Source organism: Myodes glareolus, chromosome 4 (assembly GCF_982192425.1).
Source record: "Myodes glareolus chromosome 4, mMyoGla1.1, whole genome shotgun sequence".
NCBI lineage: Eukaryota > Metazoa > Chordata > Mammalia > Rodentia > Cricetidae > Myodes > Myodes glareolus.
In genome coordinates, this window is record NC_142029.1 from 87,882,510 (window position 1) to 87,904,976 (window position 22,467).

The following is a 22,467-nucleotide window of genomic DNA, read 5'->3' on the forward strand; positions in this document are numbered from 1 at the left end:
GAAAATCATGAGTTGTATTTCCTGATTTCCAGGGATAACATTTCCCAGAATGTCTTCTTTATCCCAAAGGTTGGCAAAAAAAAATCTACTGATGTCACAAGAGTCACAAGGTAATGACCCAAGAGGGTTCAAGGATTTTGTAATCTTAGGGACCTGAGTAAAAATTGAAAGGCTTGTGATTGCCAGGTATTTTCCCCAAGAGGTCAGGCTGGGTGATTACAAACTAGCTCAATAGTAATGGCATTGGCTTATTGCAGGTATACACTGTTATTTTGTTTTGTTGTTATTGTTTAAAAGTTTTTTTTATACACATATAAAATGTGTTTTGATAAAGTTCACCTCTGATTTCCGGCCTCCCAATTTTTCTCTATCCTCATACCATATTCCCTTCTAACTTCATCTCTACTTTTCAATTTCTTTAACCCACTGACTCAACTCATTACCTGTATTAAATGAGTATAGAGCCATTCATCTCAGAGTGTGTAACCTCTTGGGAATTACATCATTGAAAATGACCACGTTTCTCACAGTGGCCATTGACTGTCAATAGTTCCTCAGATAGAACTAGGATCCACTGCCACATTCCCCCTCAATTGGAATTTTGTCAAGCTTGATTTTCCAGGGATCTTATGTGTACAGTTGTAACCACTCTGAGGCCTTGGGCAAATAGTGAAAAACATTATTTTAATGCAATCATCTATCTCTTTTGTCTCTTACAATCTTTCTACCAGTACTTCCCTTATAATCTATGAGACTTGGGAAAAGGAATATGATGTGGAGGTCCATTTAGGATCGATCATTTATAGTCTCTTATTTGCTACCAGTTGATCCACTGAAGACACCTGTGTTAATCATCACCTACGGCTAAAAGAAGCATCTCTGATGAAGTTTGAGAGATGCACTAAATTATAGATATAATGTAAAGTCATTAGGAGGCTATTTACTATTATATCCAAGGCAGATAAATAGTTTAGTACTTCCCTCAGGCCTATGACCTATGTAGCCTTAGTAATTGGTTGCAAAAACAATGCTAGGAAATTTTGTTTGTGGAGCAAGCCTGAAATTCATTTTAAAAAAAGGGGTTGTGGTTGATTACTCCTACAATGCTTATGACAACATTGCATGAGTTTTAAGTCTGCTAGGTTAGCTATGACTGTAGTTCTCATGATTCAAACATCAGTGAAATTGATTATTGCATTTCTTCTTTAATAGCACGTATAAACTTTCAGCACTTTAATAGCTGGGCAATGCCAGATTCATCTCCCTACTTCTTACACAAGACATGACCCACTTTCAAATAATGATATATCCTGCTATCTCTTTAACTACACAGAACATTTGAGACATTGCTCTCAGGGAAGGATTAGTTTCTCACCAGTCTTTGAATCATGCTGAGGGAAAGTAATGCTTGTGATGACTTCATATAATGCAAGTAAAATTATCACATCTCTTCAGGTCTGTGTGTTTGAATTAATGGTTTGGAATTTGGAACTGTATTTAAGTAGACATAGTCGAGGTCCATTTTTTTTCAAGTATGAAATTACCAAAGAATAAAAGAAGTGAGTACAAAAAAAGGCTATATGTAGACATAGATTGTTTTTCTTTTAAATGCCAGATAATAGATTACAAATTAGACAAACGCTTTTTATTCTCCATTTTATGACATGCATATATGGTGTCTTCTTCAATAGGGTCTAAGAATCAAATCTGGGGATAATCAAGAGCATAGTAAATAGCCTATAATATTTGAGGGTCGATGGGACACAATTAGCTAACAGCTTCAAAAAGGTAGCTCGTGCCTGGTTCTAGGTTTTTATTTAATAGCCTGTGTGGTCTAGAAGGAACACTTTCTCCTAATGATAAGGTATTTTCATTTAAGCTCATTTTAGACATGAAAGTATTGTACATTAGCAGTTTCCACGTGACTTTCTCAAAGGTATTTAGTGTTGGTTATCCCTCTTCAAACTACCTCCTCCACTCTGCCCTTCCATCTTGTGCCTGACCCAATCTTATCTCCTGTTATTCTCCCTTCTTCCTTCACATCATCTGTGCTCCAGTGTTCCATTAGAAAAGCAGGAGAGTATGTCCCATATACTACAGACTCTCTGTACTTGTCTTTGCTGGATGAAATCCTTCAGTCTTCTTTTCAATGTCTTCTTTCATACATATCACACTTGCTTCTTAATCTATGTCCATGGTAATAAGGGGATATGTCTGTTTTTTTCAGAGCTACTTTGGAAGCACTTAAAGCAATGGAACATTACATGTACAGGCAGATATTTATAAACTTATAAAGAAGAATGGGCAAATTAGAACTAGGAAGGGATAGATCTCAGTTCTCTAAGACTATATGCTGGATACTACACAGAATATTTGATACTTAGGCAAAAACTTACATAGTGCCAATGCATTTACTTATAGACAAGAATGTGGACAGGATGAGATCCATAAGACACATAGAGCAACAGGTAAATCCAGAGGCAAAACAAACAAAAAAACAAACAAACACCAGACCTTAGAGTTACTAAGGTCAGAGAAAAAAAAACTATAGCTTCCATCCATGAATGTCACTCTGGTTTGCTGAAAATACCCAATGTCTTTTCCCACACGTGTAGCATACACTAAGATCAGAGGAAAATCTATAATAGTGCATTATTATAATAAGGTCTGAAATTCCAAAAGCAAATTTTTCTTCCTTTTGTAATGCCATTGGGAGCTGTAAAAATTTGTGACACAAAATTAAAACAACTTCAGTGCTTAGAAAAATTAAGTTGACCAAAGAGAACAAGGGAAATGATTACAAAAGGCAATGTGTAGAAACAGAAGAAAAAGTAGGAGATAGAGAACAAAAGAGAAAAAACTCTTCTTGACTTGCCAAAATTACTAAGGAACAAAAAATTCCTCAGGGCAAACTTGAAATGTACCCCACATGAAAACCTTCCTTGGGGTCCCACAGTGATCACAACTTGGTGATTTGTGGGGGTCCTCCTTCCCTTTTGGGCTGTAGGCCATCAATCCAAGAAGGGAAAGAGACAGAAATGGTAAGAGAAAGTTTTGTATGCAGCATGGAGCACAAACAGAGAGAGCCCTCCAAGAGACAGACTTCAGTGAATCAGCTCAACAGTATTCCAGAGAATAATGAATATATAGGATTGTGGATCCTGGGTCCAAACTCTAATTTGCTCCTATTACAAATAATAATAGGAGCTCCTATCACAAGACTTGGTTTGTGTCAGTAGGTTCCTATAGCAGAGCTCCTAACCCAAGTATTTTTTGGGGGGGAAGGGGGTCAAGCAGTGCTTTATTTTATTTTTTTAAATTTATTTATTTATTCATTAAAAATTTCCATCTCTTCCCCACCTCCCTTTTCTCTCCCCCTCCCCACCTCCCCGTTCCTCTCTAGTCTTAAGAGCAGTCAGGGTTCCCTGCCCCGTGGGAAGTCCAAGGTCCTCCCCACTCCATACAGGTCTATAAAGGTGAGCATCCAAACAAACCAGGCTCCCACAAAGTCAGTCCATGCAGTAGAATAAAATCCCAGTGCCATTGTCCTTGGCTTCTCAGTCAGCCTTCATTGCCAGCCACGTTCAGAGTGTCCATTTTGATCACAAGCTCCATCACTCCCAATCCAGCTGGCCTTGGTGAGTTCCCATTAGATCAGTCCCATCGTCTCAGTGGGTGGACACACCCCTCGTGATCCTGACTTCCTTGCTCACGTTCTCTCTCCTTCTGCTCCTCATTTGGACCAAGGGAGCTAAGTCCAGTGCTACAGTGTGGGTCTCTGTCTCTATCTCCATCCATCGCCAGATGAAGGTTCTATGGTGATATGCAAAATATTCATCAGTGTGGCTATGGGACAAGGCCAGTTCAGGCACCCTCCTCTGCTGCCCAGGGAACAATCTGAGGACCTCTCCTTGGACCTGGGAACCCCTCTAGAATCAAGTCTCTTGCAAACCCTAAAATGGCTCCCTAGTTGAGATATTTACTTCCCTGCTTCCATATCCATCCTTCCTCCATCCCACCCATCCCATTCCCCCAAGCTATCCCGAATCCTCCCCTTCTCCCTTCTCTCCACCCATCTCCACTTGCATCCACCCCCATCCCCCCCGTGCACCCAAGTTTGCCTGACAATCGTGTCTACTTCCAATTTTTCAAGGGCTCAAGGGTCAAATTAAAGATGAACCAGACATCCTGTTTAGAGACAGCTTTTAGATAAGGTCAGTTCTCCAGACCCAGGAACATCCTTCATGTAAGGGCAGATAGAGACCAGAAAGATTAGCTGGGAAGGGAGGGAGGGAATTTCCATATTGCAGAGCTTAGAGAAACCTGCCAGGATATGGCAGACTGCAACCTCTACCAGCTAGCAATGCCTTCCAACAGTGATTCACTAAAATATATTCTATATAAAATACTAAGAACTTTTTCATTGATTAATTCTGTTTTGATTTTCTTTTTTTTAATTATTTCTTTCCTTCAGTCTATGCAAAGTGCTCTCCAACATTGTAAATGTTAGTCGGTAGGAGTACAGCTTCTAACTGGTCACCAACTAGATATTTCCATGTTCAAAGACATAAGTGATGTCAGCAATAAGACCAGACTGCCAGGTTGTTGAGAGAGCAGTAATAATAGCCTTGGCAATGGCCTGTAAGTGTTGTGGGGACAGTCTATGTGAACCTTTTAGCCAACACGTTAACATGATATAATGCATTCACAGCACTGGAGGTTTTAGATGGTGGTATAAAATGTCTAGTTGAGGTATTGTCTCCCTCATTATATGGTGACGCTTTCTTTTTTAAATTTATTTGCTTATTCATTTATTTATTTTTAAAAAAGAAAACAATATATCTTTGTTTCCACTCTGTAACATGACGACTGGCTTGTTGGGGTTTCTGTCCCGCCCAGTACCCCAACAAGCCGGCAAGTCCCAAAGAGAAATCACACACAGGACTCCATAAGATTATAAACTGATTGGCTCATTAGGTCAGGCTACTTATTAGCTCTTATGACACATATTACCCCATTATCCTTATCTACTTTAGCGCATGGCTCCGTACCTTTCTCAGCTGGGCAAGTTACATGCTGCCTCTTCAGTGATCTGCGCAGGAGTCGCCGAGGGAATTTCTTCCTCCCTAGCCTTATCCTATTCTCATTGCCCCGCCTCTACTTCCTGTCTGGTTGACCCACATATACTTCCTGCCTGGACAATCAGCGTTTTATTAAAATACATGATTGACAGAATACAGACAATTCTCCCACACCACTCCCTCCTCTCCTCCAATTCCCCCACCTACCCTCCCACCTCACCCCTACCCAATCATCAGAGATAGTAAGGCGCATTGCTTTGGGGAAGGTTCAAGGACTTCCCTACTATATCTAGGCTGAGCAAGGTATCCATCCAAAGAGAATAGGTTCCCCAAAAGCCAGTACTTACAGTAGGGATAAAATCTGGTGCCACTGCCAGTGGCCTCTCAGTCTGTCCCAGCCATGTATCTGTCAATCACAATCAGAGGGACTACTTTGGTCCGATGCTTGTTTTTTCTCAGTCTGACTGTAGTTGGCCAGCTTCCCTTAGCTCAGGTAGACTGTTTCAGTGGTTGAACCCACCATGGTGTTGACCTCCTTGCTCATAGTCTCATTCCTCCCACTCTTCAACTGAACTTTGGAAGCTCAGTCCAGTACTCCGATATGGGTCTCTGCCTCTGTTTTCATCAGTTGTTGGATGAAGGTTCTATGATGATATTTAATACATTCATCAGTCTGACTACAGGCAAGTCACAATCAGGCCCCTTCTGCTTTATTTCTTAGGGTCTTAGCTGGGGTCACCATTGTTGGTTCCTGGGAATTTCTCTAGAGTCAGGTTTCTTGCTAACCCTATGATGACTCCCTCAATCAAGATATCTTTTCAGCATCCTTGACCATCAGGGAAATGCAAATCAAAACAACTCTGAGATACCATCTTACACCTGTCAGAATGGCTAAAATCAAAAACACCAATGATAGCTTATGCTAGAGAGGATGTGGAGTAAGAGGAACACTCATCCATTGCTGGTGGGAATGCAAATGTGTACGACCACTTTGGAAATCAGTATGCTGGTTTCTCTGAAAATTGGGAACTAACCTACCTCAGGATCCAGCAATACCACTCTTGGGTATATATCCAGAAGATGCTCAACCATACTACAAAGGCATTTGTTTAACTATGTACATAGCAGCATTATTTTTAGTAGCCAAAACCTGGAAACAACCTAGATTTTCCTTAACAGATGAATGAATAAAGAAAATGTGGCACATTTATACATTAGAGTACTACTCAGCAGTAAGAAACAATGACATCTTGAATTTTGCATTCAAATAGATAGACTTAGAGAACACTATCCTCAGTGAGGTAACCCAGACCCAAAAAGAAGAATATGGTATGTACTCACTCATAAGTGGATACTAGCTATAAACAAAGGATATTGAGCCTAAGTTCATAATCCTAGAGAAGCTAAGTAATAAGTTTAACCCTAAGAAAAACATATATAGATCCAAGTAAAACATCAAAACGGTCATGATTGCCTGACAAAATTGGGAGCATGGGGGTGGGGGGAGACAGTCAATAATGTAGGTGAAAATATATATTAAAATAACATAAATATTTTAAAAGGAAATAATAGCAAAGTAACCTGAAAAATTATTGAAACATTGACAATTAAGTCACCTTTTAACTATGTCAATCACTATGTAGAAAATAAACTCATCATAATAAAAAATGCATATACAAAATTATTACAAAAGATCAGGAAATAAATCAATTTGAGATAAAGAATGAAAGCTCATGGGTTGTCTTGGAAAGAAAAGATACACAAGAGAAAAAAATAGGTGGTCTTGTCCTTAAGAAAATAAGTAGACAGAACATGGTCTTGCGTTGATATAGGCAATGGGTACCATGTTGAATACAATGACTCTGTGAATACCTACAGACAATTAGTGGTTGCATATAAGAGACATTACATAGTAGAAGAAAAGGGATACTGTAGAAAACTAGAGGCACTGTAGAAACATGAAAAGAGTGAAAAAATAAAGATAGGTAATTAAAACAACCAATAAAAAATTAAAGGGGAACAGCAGACAAGTAGAAATACATCTAAGAGAAACATAACTGTATTTCGTTTGTTGCTGAGACTCTGAATGGTTCTCTTCACAGCAAGGTTCAATCCTTATTCCTGAAGATATAAATGAGGATGCAGCACAGATACCAAAACCTTTATTATTAGAGGATAGAAGTTCAAATAAATAATAAATAGCCAAGGATAGGAAAATACTAAGTGCTCAGATTTGATCAGTAGGCTGAATACATTGAGAATGAAAACTTAGAATGTCACAAGAATGAGACTGCAAAACTCTTTTCCTAGAGACACAAGAGGCATGATTTTTCAGTCACCGAGGTTATCCAGACAATCTGTTGCTCATCACATTCTTGCCTGGAGTAGACACAAATAATCCATGATAGATGAGCAGCCTGCAGTGTTTTTAGCTGACCAGTGGCGGTAATGAACAGTGTACTGTTAACAGCATTTTTTTTCTCTTTTATTTTAACTTAGCACAGTCATCAGATGCCATTTTTCAAAACAATCTATTCTTTCTCTGGGAACTTATAATTATTGATCTAGCCCCAAATGACTATATTCCCTCAGATTCTCTTACAGACAAACAATATATATCACATTATAAGACTTTGTACATTAAATATGTGCAATTACTATTTATCATTTTAAGTATATAAACTTGCATGTTCTTTTCTTTTGCTTAACCTCATCCATAGCATTCACCTGTTTCCCATAACAATTCCGTCTCCTCATCAAGATTGTTCCTGCCTCTAATACAATGTTCAACTCGACCCTCTGCTTAGATGATCTGCCAACAGCCACACCATCATTCAGATCATCTGCTACTTTCTTAGGAAGATCCCTTCCTACCAGCCAAGCCAAAATAAAATAGTTATTCTCATCCCAATTAAATCAGTTTAAGACATTGTGTATCATTTGTCTGAAACAAACTCACAGACACAGACACGATTTATTTAAGCACCTGAATATTCTGCAGCCTTCTGAGATCAGAAAGACCTTCACAGTTCCCCACAACTGTGCTTTAAATATTTGACTAAAGCCCAGATACCTTGGTGTCTAAAATAGAAAAAAGGATCAACCATTTTTGCTGCTTCGATAAACTCCATCATAAGACATTATGAAAGTAAAATTATTAAAAAGAAAGAGCCGACTGCTAGTAAATTAAGATTATATCATTTATTTGAAGAAAAGACAGAATTACTCTATACAGGATTTTATAGTTTTTATGAGTCTGAAGTCATTCAGAGATTCACCAGTAGGACCAAATGTAAATTTATTTCTAACAAAGAAAAGTGTTTTGTTCAGACAATGGTTGGCCAAACCTATACCTGGTACTCAGGATTCCAATGAGGTAGTGAAATAAAGGCAAAATAGCATAAGGTTTTATTCCATTTATTTGTAAACATGGAAGCTTGCATTCTATTTATGTATACATACATATCGTCACCTAAGTGCAACCATAAGCTTTTAGCAAACAAATGTCCTGTAGGTGTCCTTTTCACTTTGTACAACAACTTTGTTTACAGAAGCAGAAGCAGCAGTTAACATTGGGGCCATTATGATAAACAACAGATTCATTTACATTGTAAAACTGGCCCTAAATATTCCATCTGTCCTTGGGCCAGTGGAAATTACAGGTGAGAGGTAAATTTATTCCACAGATCTCTTAAGTGCATTAACTTAACATTAAAACATAAGGACACTCATCACAAAGTAAACTTGTTTACTCAAATTCTTCCCATTGAAAACAGAGCATGTCCTTATATTCACCTACCTGCCCTCAAGTCCATGAATGGAAAACCTAATATATATATATATATATATATATATATATATATATATATATATATATATATATATATATATATAAAACCTTAATATATATATTAAGACCATCTCAGGATGGTCTGGATATGATCCACCAAACACATACACAGAGACATTTAAAAGTTCCTTGACCCTTCCATTTCTGAGTATAATATCATTCATTGTTTTGCCCTTAAATCATTGTGATTTCTAAGACTATAGTGTATTGTACTTATAGATGGCAGAATCTATGTTTTGTTCAGTTTTCAATACTGAAAATGATACAGAATAGATTTTGGGAAATTAGAGAATAAACTGTTTACTCTCTCCTAAAAGATGGTGGTCATCTCAAAGGAGAAGATACAAGGCAAATCAGAGACCAACTTGATTGCTCTGAGCTGATTTGAAGTAATGTCGTTTTCTGAGGCTATTACTTGGATCACAGTTGTGAGAACAGTAAAAATATTAACATTAGGCTGAAATCCCAACCTCTCGAATCAAAGCGTACTCTATTGAAACAAGATTATGAACCAGAATCAAATGATAAATTTAAGTTTACATTTCTCTTTGATTTTGCTTTCTTTATTTTATGGGAGTTAAATTCTTGGTATAAACTTAAATGTGAAAATGCCATTTTCAAGAATAATTTTCAGGAAACTAATGATCATATTTGGTTCTGCATCATCTCTGTTTTGCTTCTACTTTGACAATTCACCTCCCAAACCAGGTTCAGTGTTTATCTCAAAATAGAAGCACGGGTACATCAAAAAACGATTAGTTAGCTCAGAGGTGTTTTGAGGGAAAAAAAAAACAGTAAGTACAAACCAAGAAAACATAAGAAGCACACCTCTTTCCTTGGGGAACTCACAAGTCACCTTACTATGTTTTCTTCTCTAGGGCAAAAACAAGTAGCACTGGTGGACTTTGAGGTGTATTACCCAGCCCAGAGGAAAGAAAATGTTCTTTTCTGCTGTCATTAGGCTTGGCTGTTTGATAAGAGAAATTAATTGTGGAATCTAGAAGCCAGGGCTCTCATTCTTCTGGATTCTGATAAGCCATGAGTTATAGGTCATAATTTTTGGCTGTGTCTTTGCCCAGATGTCCTCTCTCACTCGGAGGTTGGAAAATAGTATCTACTGATGTCACAAGAACCAGCTAGTAATGAACCAAGAGGTTTCTATGAGTTTTCAATCTTGGAGACCTGGGTGAAAATTGGACGGCTTGTGATTCCCAGCCATTTTCCTCAGAGATCAAACTTTGACGCTATGGTGCTTACAAACTAGTTCAACAGTGATGACGTTGGCTTATTGCAGGTATACATTATTGTTCTCTTTTGATATTATTATTTGAAAAGTTTATACACATACAAAATGTGTATTTATCAAATTCATTCTGGTTTATTTCCCTATAACTTTTTCCTCATCATCCTGATACTCTTCCCTCTCAACTTCATCTGTTCTTTTATCATACTGCTTTTTAAACCCACCAAGTCTGCTCAACACTACCAATATCTATGTGTGTAGGGATGTCTATGTGAGTTTAGGTGGTCCCTCAGGTGACATATCCTTGAAGAAAAATTACTAGGTTTATACCAGTAACCATCTACCAACAGTTCCTTAGTTATAGGTGAAGCTTCATGACCATATCCTCCCTCCATGCTTGGATTTTGATCTTAGCATGCTTGCATATTCTTTCAGTCTTTCCATTCCCATTTCCATTAAGATCTCTGATTACTGGGAGAAATGTGGAGGTCCATGTAGGACTGAGCACTCACAGTTCCTTATTATCTACCTGTTGACCAGTCTTGGACTTTTGTGTTAATTGCCATCTCCTGCCAAAAGAAACAATAGTTTCTGTGTGATAATTCAGGTCTGGGTGGCTGGGAAACATAAGCACAGTCTCTGTCTACAAATGGCACCCAAACACTTAGCAAAAATTTACACATAAATACTGAGAAAACCTTTTAAAAAAAGGATTCTAGACCGACAAAAGAACACGTCAACCATGGCTTCTTGATTGTAGCTTTGTCTCTGGTGAGCTCTATCTCTTAGAGACAAGCAGAGGTGCAGATCATTTAAGAGAGGTTTTCTGAATCAGCATTAGCAATAAAAACAGTACAGTTCATTTAGCTCATTTAGAGGCCCTGTTAACAAATCCTTAAATGGTGTTTATGAACAACTTGACAACACATTTCTTGGTGGTGGCGTGAACCTAGAAACTCCACAGTATTCTGGTAAAAAAAAAAAAGTGGCTCCTGCCAGTACTTCTGCCATGAAACAGATTCTCATGAAGCCAAAGAGTGGGGTGGATACAGTCACCAAAGTCACGACTTTAATCCTGGTCATATCTTTAAGCAAATTGAAGACTTATATGGTCAGAAAAAGAGAGATATACAGTAAAGACAGATTCAGATGGAAAAAAATCTAAAGAGTTTATAGTGTATTTAAAAATACACATAGGTTTGGGAGAAAAGAAGAAGGATAGAAACAGTCCTTTAGAAAAAAAGAAAGTGGGTGGGTGTGGTAACACACATCTTTAATCAAAGAACTTGGGAGGAAAAGGCAGGCCGATCTCTGTGAGTTCAAGGAAAGCTTGGTCTACAGAATGAGTTCCAAGACAGTCAAAGATACACAGAGAAACTTGTCTCAAAAAAAACAAAAAATAAATAAAATTAAAAATAAAAGAAAAAACAAAAAAATTAAAGCCACATAAAAATGGAAAATACACAGAAAACCTGGATACTGTGTTTTATTATTTTGTCTTTAAATTGCTTGACTTCTGGCTCCCATTGCAGAATATTCTATTTAAGATAAAAAGAAAAACAAAACCAAACGCTCAAATGAATCTGAAATATTCCTGAATCTCCAAAATTACTAAAGGACCAAAAAATCCTTAGGGAAAACTTGAGATGTTCTCTTCAGGATTAACATTCCTTGAGGTCCCATGGTGATAAGGACTTTATAATTCATTAGAATATGTTCCATATAAAATGTTAAGAACTTATTCTTTGGTTGGTTTAAGTTTGATTTTTTTTATTCATTTTTCTCCTCCAATCTATGTACACTACTTTCCAGCATTGAGAATGGTAGGCAGTAGAGTGAAGCTTCTAGCTAGGCACCATCTGTTTATCTCCAAGTTCAATAATCTCCAAGTAAGTATTGTCAGCAACAAGACCTTATTCTTTGCTTGTTGAGGGAGAGCAATAATAATAGCCTTATCAGTGGCCTGTAATGTCTGGAGAAAAGTCTATGAGACCCTTTTGGTCAACAAGCTAACATCATATAACCCATTCATTGCATTGGAGGTTTTAGTTGGTAGCACAAATATCGAGTTGAAGTATTGTCTTCCCCAACATATGGTGACATCTTTTTATTAGGAAGTTTCTAGAGTAAAAGTGTCCCATACAACTTTCAAAATGTCTTCAGTGTTATCTGCCTTTTTACTTGAAGTTATCCCCCATAAACTCAGGCTCTTACAAACCTTCTTTGTTAGTTTTCCCATATTCTATGAGAAAGTCTCATATGTGTCTTTGCGTGTGTGTGTACCTATATATAGTACTTTGATGATATCAATACCCTTCTCTAACATTCTTATAGCCCATCTACCTCATTCTCCTCTCAAATTAACGTCCTTTTCTTATCACCCATTTAGTCAAATCAGTGCTGTTTCTGTCATCATTGATATAAAGCCATTTACTGGAGTATGGGCATTCTAACAAAGCCACTTCCCTAAAAATACTGGCTCTCCCTAGCCTAACACTTGTTAGGTGATACAAGAATGTGAATTATGAAGAGAAGGCTCATGAACCCATACCATTACCTCAGAAACTATTGAGTATTGATAGCTCCTAGAATTAAGAGAGTTAGTTTTCTTTGATGAAATGATCTCTGCCCAGTTAGTAATATTCAAGTTGTTGACCCCAAACCCATGAATATATGTCCAGTACATATACAGCTAGGTGTATAGTTTAAAAACAAATAAAAACCAAGCATAGGTGGTGCATGTCTTTAATCTGAGGCCTTGGGAGGCAGAGGGAGTTGGATTTCTGTGTGTTCAAGGGCAGCCTGGCCTATAAGGGCTGGTTCTAGGACAGCTGGGGTTGTTGAACTGAGAAACTCTGTCTCAAAAGACAAAAACAAAGGCAAAAAAATCAAAAATAGGTCATGAAATCAGGAGAGGGTGGGAAGATTAGAAATGAATTGGGATAAGGGAGGAGTTAGGCGAATATGATCAAAGTACAATGTTTGATATTCTCAAAAAACTAACTAAAATGTAATACTAGGAAAGAGCCTGTTGTCATTGTTGTTGAGTCTGAGCAACTTAGGAAGAGAAGTAAACCTAATAAATTCACAAATAACCATAGAAATAAATGCTCATTTAAACAAACTAAATTCCATAAAAATTTGGAGCACAAAATGCAAGTAACTTCTTAATGATTTCCTTTTTTTTTCAAAGTTTATTAAATTATAAAAGTTTCCATTTCCGCCCCTCCTCCCAACACCCTCCCACTCCCCCCACTCCCTCTCCTCCTCCCTCTCCATCCCTAAGAGCAGTCAGGGTTTCCTGCCCTGTGGGAAGTTCAAGTTCCTCCCCCCTCCCTCCAGGTCCAGGAAGGTGAGCATCCAAACAGACTGGATTCCAAAAATCCAGTATATGCAGAGGAAACAAGTCCCAGCGTCATTGTCAATGGCTTTTCAGAAAGACTCCGGGCCAGCCACATTCAGAGAATCTGGTTGGATCATGTGCTTGTTCAGTCCCAGTCCAACTGGCCTTGGTGAACGCGCATTAGATCAGTCCCCTTGCATCAGTGGGTGATCGCACCCCTCGCGGTCCTGATTTCCTTATTCATGTTCTTCCTCCTTTTGCTCCTCATTTGGACCTTGGGGGCTCAGTCCGGTGTTCCAATGTGAGTCTCCGTCTGTATCGCCATCCATCGTCGGATGAAGGTTCCCTCTGGTCTTGCCTTCTTTGCTCATGTTCTCTTAATGTAAGTCCCATCTCATCAAAATAATATTTGTGGTGGTTAGGTGAATGAGCTCTGTAGCATAATGCATTTGTTTTATCCGTGATCATATCTCAGATCTACCTTTCTGTGTCTGAGTTTCCTCCTTGTAAAATAGAAGCAATAGCATAGTATTATGGATTTAAGCAAGCTTTTTAAAATATCTTTAAAAGTGTCCAGCATACAATAACTAAAAAGGTAGTAACTGCCATTATTTTAGCATAATAATGGCAAATATAAATGCATTTTATTTATTCAATATGATTTGAATGTGTTGTTGCATGTAATAATTTCCATATGATTTTTTGATATATGTCAATAATGTAGGTGAAAATATAAAAGGGTAACACAAATATTTTAAAAAGAACTAAGCAAAGTAACCTGAAAAGTTATTGAAATTTTGACAATTAAGTCACCTCTTATCTATGTTAATCCCTATGTAAAAAAAATTCAACTAATAAAAATATGCATATGCAAAATTATTACACGGGATCAGGAAAGAAATCACTTTGAAATAAGAATGCAAATCCATTGATTGTCTTGGGAAAAAAGCTATGCAAGAGAAAGAAATGGGTGATCTTGGCATTAAGTAAATAAGTAGACAGAGCATGATATTGTACTGATATAGGCAATGGATACCGTGCTGAATACAATGACTCTGTGGATACCTACAAAGAACAGTTGCATAGAAGAGACATTACGTAGAAGAAAGAAAAGGGGGTATTGTAGAAAACTTGAGGCACTGTAGAAACATGAAAAGAGTGAAAAATAAAAAATAGGTAATCAAAACGACAAATAAAAAACTCAAAGGAGAACAGCAGACAAGTGGAAACAGATCTAAAAATATCAAACCTAGATTGAGCAGTTAGTGAGACTCCGGTTCTCTTTGCAACAACTTTCAATCCTTATTCCTGAGGCTATAAATGAGGATTCAGCATGGATACCAAAACCTATATTATCAGAAGATACAAGTTCAAATAAGTAATAGGAAAGGATAGGAAAATATTAAGTGCTCAGAACTGATCAGTACGCTGAATACATTGAAAATGAAAACTTAGAATCTCACAAGAATGAGAACACAAAACTCTTCACCCAGGAAAACATGAGGCATGATATTCAAGTCACCAATGTTATTTTGATTTTCTGTTGCTCATCAAAATTCTTGCCTGGAGTAGACACAAATAATCCATGATAGGTCATAATCCCAAAGCATTTCTAGCTGACCAGTGTGATGGTAATTAACAGTGTGCTATGAGCAGATTTTTCTTCGTCTTTTACTTTAATCTGTCAGAATACATTCCTCGCATGTCATTTTGAAAAACAATTTCTCAGGGAGTCTAGAATTTGTTCTCTCTCCCTAACAGTTTTCATATTTTTTTTATTATAGTTGTAGCCCCTCAATTTGTCTTACAGGTGAACAATATCTGTCATTTTATACAATGATGCCCTTTAAATTTGTGCAATTATTTTTTATCAGTTAAATACATATACATGCAAGTTGCTTTGCTTAGCCCCTTCAATAGCATTCACTCATTTCCCATAACAATTTTTCCTCCTCATCAAGATTTTTCCTGCCTCTAATACCTGTTCAGCATTTCCATCTGCTTAGATGTTCTGAGGACAACCCCACAATCAGTCTGGTCGCCAACAGCCTCCTCAAGAAGATTTATCCCTTCTTACCAGCCAAACCAAGATAAAACAGCTAATATGAGCACAATTACATTTGTTCAAAACAAGTGGTATCATTGTCTGATATAAACTTACAGACACAGAAATGATTTATTTAATCACCTGAATAATTTACAGGCTTTTGAGGCCACAAGAACCTTTAACTTTCTTCGTAGCTGTATTCTTAATATTTGATCAGCACCTAGATACCCTGGTGTCTAAAATAGAAAACATGCTCAGTCTCTTTCTGCTTTACTGTATAAGAGTAAAATTATTAAAAAGAATGAAATCACTGCTAACAGATTAAGATCATATCATTTATTTGAAGAAAAAACAAAATTATTCTATCCAGGATTAGTCTTTATGGGTCTGGAGTCACTCAGAGATTCACCGGTATGACCAAATATAAATTTATTTCTAACAAAGAGAGGCTTTTATTACGGCACTGGTTGACCAGGCCTATATCTGGAACTCAGGATTCCCGCGAAGTATTGCAATAAAGGCAAAAAAAAAAAAAAGATAAGGTTACACTTCATTTATTTGTAGACATGCATCCTCCAATCAGAAGATTGCATTCTATTTTTGAACACACACATATCTTTGCCTAAGTGCAATCACAAGTTTTTAACAAACAAATGTCCTGCAGGGATCCTTTTAGTTTTGTACAAGCAGCTTTGTTTACAGAAGCAGAAGCAGTAGTTAGCAGTGGGGTCATTATGATAAACAACAGATTCATTTACATTGTAAAGCTGGCCTTAACAATTCATCTGTCCTTGGGCCAGTGGAAATTACAGGTGAGAGGCAAATTTATTCCATATATCTCCCAAGATCATTAACATTTAAACATAAGAATAGTCATCACACAGTAAACTTGTTTAGTCAAATTCTTCCCAATAAGTACAGAACATGTCTTTATATTCACCTGACTGCCCTCAACTCCATGAATGGAAAATCTAATATAGGTTCCCTTTATGTTGAATGACCAAAATCACGATTTCATTTTTAGACTGTGACCACTGAAATCACAATAGGCTCATCGTTTCTGCTTTATAGACTGAATTTAAGATTATAAAGAGAAAAACAGAACGAAAAGGGCATTTCCCCTCCATACCTGATCCTATGGAAAAACAAAGGAACCTTTCCAATGAAATCTCCTACTAATCTTCCCAAAGGATTACTAACTGAATCAGTGAGTCACTGTTGCTAAGACTACTGATACCAGTACTTCAGAGGCACAGCCACATACATGCAACTTCTAGATGAACCCTAGCCACAGTAGTGCTTAAGATGTAATGCAATGGAAGAACAATTGCCTAGCACTAAAGATGACATTGATACGATCCTCCAAACACACAATGCAAATTAAAAAAATAAATGTATACTTTAAAAAAATTCTTGAACTTTCCATTTCTGAGTATAATATCATTCAGTTTTGTCCTTAAGTCCTTGTGATTTCTAGGGCTACAGTGTACCATGTTAGCAGATGGCAGAACACGTTTTGTTCAGTTTTCAATACTGAAAATAGATACATAGGATTTGGGGACTTATAAAGTGTTTGCTCTCCCCTGAATGATGGTGAGTTAATCATCCTTCACTGACTTTTCTTCTGAAATTTCCTCAATACCTAACTTAATCTTGCATAAAATTAAATCATTTTGATTTTACAAATTTCCCACCATACCTTTTGGGATATTTATGTTATTTTAGTTGCTGTCATGGTTTTTACAACACTGAGGGTCAAATGCATGGCCACACACATGTAAACAAATGTTCTATCAATTAGATGACTCTAGGCAGTCATCTCTCTAGTGTAAACCTCATGAGTCCAAAGATTTACCTCCATAACAATACAGATTCTACTTAGGCAAGCATACTTTTCTTTAAAGTTTTTCTCAGTGCAATGTGGACATCCTTATTTCTTATACTGTAGATAAAAGGATTCAACATTGGACCCACAATAGTATAAAAAATGGTAGACACTTTATCTTCATCCCCAGACACACTAGAAGGTTTAAGATACATGAAAGCTAGAGCTCCAAAGAAAAAAGAAACAGCTACAACATGGGAGCCACAGGTGCTGAAGGCTTTTGACCTACCTTCTGCTGAACGGATGCCAAGGATGTTGGAAAGAATCAAGGTGTAAGAAATAAAGATAGTCAGGCTGGGCACTGTTACATTGACACCCACAACAATGAAAATCACCAGCTCATTGATGTAGGTACTTGTGCAGGAGAGTTTCAGGAGAGGAGGTAAGTCACACATGTAATGATTGATGATATCATCACAAAAGGTCAGATTTAGCATACAAACTATGTGGGCCATTGCGCCCACAAACCCCATCACATTCACACCCACCATCATCAAGTGACAGACCTGATTGGACATGGTGACCTGATAGAGCAAAGGCTTGCAGATGGCAGCATATCTGTCATAGGCCATGGCTGTCAAAATATAGCACTCATCTATAACAAAGAAAGCAAAGAAGAAGAGCTGAGTCATGCACTCTGCATGGGAGATTATGTTCTGCTTCACAAAACTCACCAGCATCTTGGGGATTATGATAGAGGAGTAGCAGAGATCTGTGAAGGATAGGTTGAAGAGAAAGTAGTACATGGGGGTGTGCAGGTGAGGGTTCAAAACATACAAAACAATCAAGCCCAGGTTCCCCACAATGGAGACCACATAGATTCCCAAGAAGAGGAAGAAGAGAGGTATCTGGAGCTCTGGCTGCTGTGTCAAACCCAGCAGGATGAACTCCTTCACTGAAGAGTTATTTTCTGAGGCCATTCCTCGAGTCATAGCTGTGAGAAGAGTAAAAAGAGTAATATTAGAATGAGATCCCAGCCCCTCCAAACTACCCCATTAAAATAAGGCTTAGAACAAAAATCAAATAATAAATTCAAGTTCACACTTCTCTGTGATTTTTATTTCTACATTTTATGGGAGCTCGTGTACAGAAATAAACTTAAATATATAAAATGCCCTATCTCTGAGAATAATTTTCAGGGCACTAATGACCATTTTTGGTTTTACATCATCTATATTCTGCTTCTACCTTACCATCCACCTCCCCATTCAGGCTCAGCAGTCATTTCAAAAGAGAAGATACAAGTCACATCAAAGACTAACTGGATTGCTCTGAGCTGATTTGAGGAAAACACAAGACAAACAAAATCCAAAAGAACAAAAGAAGCATCCAATTTGTCACTTACCTCTGTCCTTGCAGAACTCACAAGTAACCTTGCTATCTCTTCACTGCTCTCACAGAGCGGCAAGTATAAGTAGCACTGATGGACTGTAAGGGATATAACCCAGAGGGAAAAAAATGTTCCTTTCTGTTATCACTAGGTTTGGCTGTTCGGTGATAAGGATATTAATTTTAAAATGGAGAATCCAGAGACCTCATTCATCTGGATTCTAAGAAGCCGTGAGTTATGGATCATGATTTCTTGCTTGGGCTTTGCCCAGATGTCCTCTCTCACTCGGATGTTGGAAGTAGCATCTACTCATGTCACAAGGGCCACAAGATAATGACCCAAGAGGTTTCTATGAGTTTTCAGTCTTAGGGACCTGAGTAAAAATTGGAAGGCTTATGATTGCCAGCTATTTCCCTCAGAGATCAGGCTTTGCCACTATGGTGCTTACAAACTAGTCCAACAACAATGACATTAGCTTATAGGAGGTATACACTATGGTTTTCTTTTGATGTTTTTGTTTGAAAATTTTATACACATACACAATGTGTTTTGATCACACTAATCCTAATCCTTTTGCTACAATTCTTTCCTCAATATCCTGATACTCTTCCTTCTCAACTTCACCTATTCTTTTCTCTCATAGTTTTTTTTAACTCAATGTGTCCCCTCAACACTACCCATATGTAAATGTGTATAAGGATGTCTATGTAAGTTTAAGAGGACTCTCAGGTAGCACATCCTTGAAGAAAAATTACTAGGTTTATAATAGTAACCATCTACCAACAGTTCCTCAGTTATAGGTGGAACTTTGTAACCATATCCTCCCTCCATGCTTGGATTTTGGTGGGCTTAATCCTAGTATATTTGCATATTGTTCCAACCACAGAGAATGCATTTGAGCAGTGAACATATTGAATCCTGAAAACATCCCCTCTGGCTTTTTCATTCTTTCCATTCCTACTTCCATTGCAAGCCATGAGTCTTGAGAGAATGTGGAGGTTCTATGTAGGATTAAGCATTCACAGTCCCTTATTGTCTACCTGATAACTAGTTTTGGATGTCTGTGTTAGCTACCATCAACTGCCAGAAGAAGCACCTCTAAAGAAAGTTGACAGATACTTTAATCTATGGGTATATCATATAATGGAAATTCATTAGGGTTCAGTTTAATACTATATTCATAGCAGAGTAGTCACAGTTACTTCTTAGGACCTATGATTGATCTATTCTCTGGCCCCAAGAACCATGCTAAGAATGAATACTGGTTGTGGAGCAAGCCTGAACTCCAATCCCAAAATGTTTGTTTACTCCAAAAAAACTTATGGAAATATTACACTAGTGTATATGTCCTACCAGGTCAGCCTTTGCTGTAGGTCTTAGAGTTTACACCTGGGTAAAATGATTATTACATTTCTCCTTTGATAGCATGTGTAGACTGTAAAAGCCGGACAATACCAGGTTCACCTCCCAACTTCTTACACAAAACATGACCCACTTTCAAATAATGATGTATTCTTCTTCTCTTTAATGACAAAGAGCAGGTGAGAGACAAATATGGGGGAATGATTAGTTTCTCAGGAGACTTTGAACCATGCTGAGGGAAAATATTTGCCTGTGATGACTTCATACAATGCAAGTTAAATTATCACACCTTCTATTCAGGTCTGTGTGTTTGAATGAGTGTATCAGAGTTTGACATTGTATATTGTGTTGTATGATCTAAGTCCATTGCTTTAATTTTTAAAAGTACCAAAGAATAAAAAAGAGAATACAAAACAGCTCATAAGTCAATATCGAATTTTTTTAAAAGCTAGAAAGCACAAGAGCCAGTTTTAGTTTGACACAACCTTTATTTCTCCATGTTGTGATTGGACTGTATGGTGTCTTCTGAAGTAGGCTCTAATCATCAAGTTTGGGAATACTCAGGAGCAGTATCAATACCCTGTAATATTAGAAGATCTATGGAGGCACAATTGGTTAGCAACTCCAAAAAAGATAGCTCAATCTTGGTTCTAGGCTTTTATTTTATACCTTGTGATGTCTAGGAGAAACAGTGTCTCTTCAGAAAAAGGTACATAAATTGAAACTCTTTCTGGACATAAAAATATTTTAGGAAGCTTGTGCAGTAATAGTTTACACATGACTTTCTCAAAGGTCTTTAGCGTTTGTTACCCCTCCTAAAACTCAGTCCTCTAGTCTGCCCTCTGATCTCCTGCCTGAACCATTCTTTCATTACAGCATGCATCTATGCTTCATTGTTACATACATTATTTTCCTACCAGTTTGGAAACTCTTCATTAGAAAAGTATGAAAACCTGTCCCATGTACTGTGGATTCTCCATACTTTCCTTCAACAGATGAAATTTTATTTTCTTATTTATAATGTCTGCCTTCATACATATCACACATGTTTCTTTATCTAAGTCCATAAGATCAAAAATATATGGATGCTTTCTTCAGAGCTAATATTGAGGCAATTAAACCTGACATGTGCATGGGGAGCTTTATAAATTTATATAGAAAAATGAATAAATTAGTATCCTTCTTATGTTCTCTAAGAATACATACTAAATACTAAACAGAATATTTGTCCCACACACAGAAAGTTTATCTAGTGCCAATGGTTTTCCTTATAGACAAGAATGTGTGTAATGCGACATCCATAAGGCATGTAGAGTCATGGATAACTCCTAGAGAGCATCACAGTGAACTCCAGACTACAGTTACTAATCTGAGAAAGAAAAAAATCACATATATTTTCCATTCCTGAATGTCATTCTGATTTTCTAAAAACACAGAGAATATTCAATTTATTTTGTCACACAACTATAGCATAGACTCAAATCAAAGAGGAAAATGTAACAAGGCATTATAAAATCTAAAATGCTAAAATCAATGTTCTCTTTCTTTTGGGATGTCATTGGGAGACATCAAAGGTTTTATTCTTCTGTGGCACAAAATTGAAAGATCTATAGGACTCAGAAGATTAATATGGCCAGAGTGTCCTGGGGAAGATGACTAGCACTAGAGAGATGGCAGCAGTCTTAGGTACAGAGGCAATTATAGCAGTGGGAATAGAAGGAAAGTAAGAAACAGAGAGTGAGCCAGGAAGGGAGGAACATCTTAATAGAGTAATGTTCAGAGAAGATTTGATGAACACAAAAGAAAGAGAGAGAGAATGAGAAAGAAAGAAAGAAAGAAAGAAAGAAAGAAAGAAAGAAAGAAAGAAAGAAAGAAAAAAGAAAGAAAGGAAAGAAAGAAGGGAAAGAAAGAAGGGAAGGAAGGAAGGAGGAAAGAGAAAGAGAGAGGGGGAGAAAGAAAGAAGGAAGAAGAAAGAAAGAAAGAAAGAAAGAAAGAAAAGGAACGAAGGAAGGAAGGCTTTGCAAAGAATGACTAAAAAAGTCCATAACAGAGAGAGACGGAAACAAAGGTAACAAAAAATTTAATGACACTAGACTAAGTATTAATTAAATTGTGGGGATGAAAGCAGAAGTTAAGAGTGAAATTTTGGTTAACATTTTAATTTAATATTAAACTGCACAAGTTTGAAGCAGGAAAATTTGCTGACGAGTCTAAATAAATTCAGAAAGAACCATCAGAACATGAGAAGTATACAGGTCATTTCTCTAGATAACAAAGCACAGGATTGGTGAAGTGTATGGGAAAAATTAAATAAAATAGCAGAAAG

The 22,467-nt window shown here is 37.2% G+C and overlaps 1 protein-coding gene across 1 annotated transcript; it reads right to left on the reverse strand.

The window, feature by feature from the left end:
• Positions 1–17,442: 17,442 nt before the first annotated feature.
• On the reverse strand, positions 17,443–18,381 carry LOC125409837 (olfactory receptor 8B8-like). The gene has a single exon (XM_048449018.3). The coding sequence runs from the start codon at positions 18,379–18,381 to the stop codon at positions 17,443–17,445; it is 939 nt and encodes a 312-aa protein (XP_048304975.3).
• Positions 18,382–22,467: the final 4,086 nt, after the last annotated feature.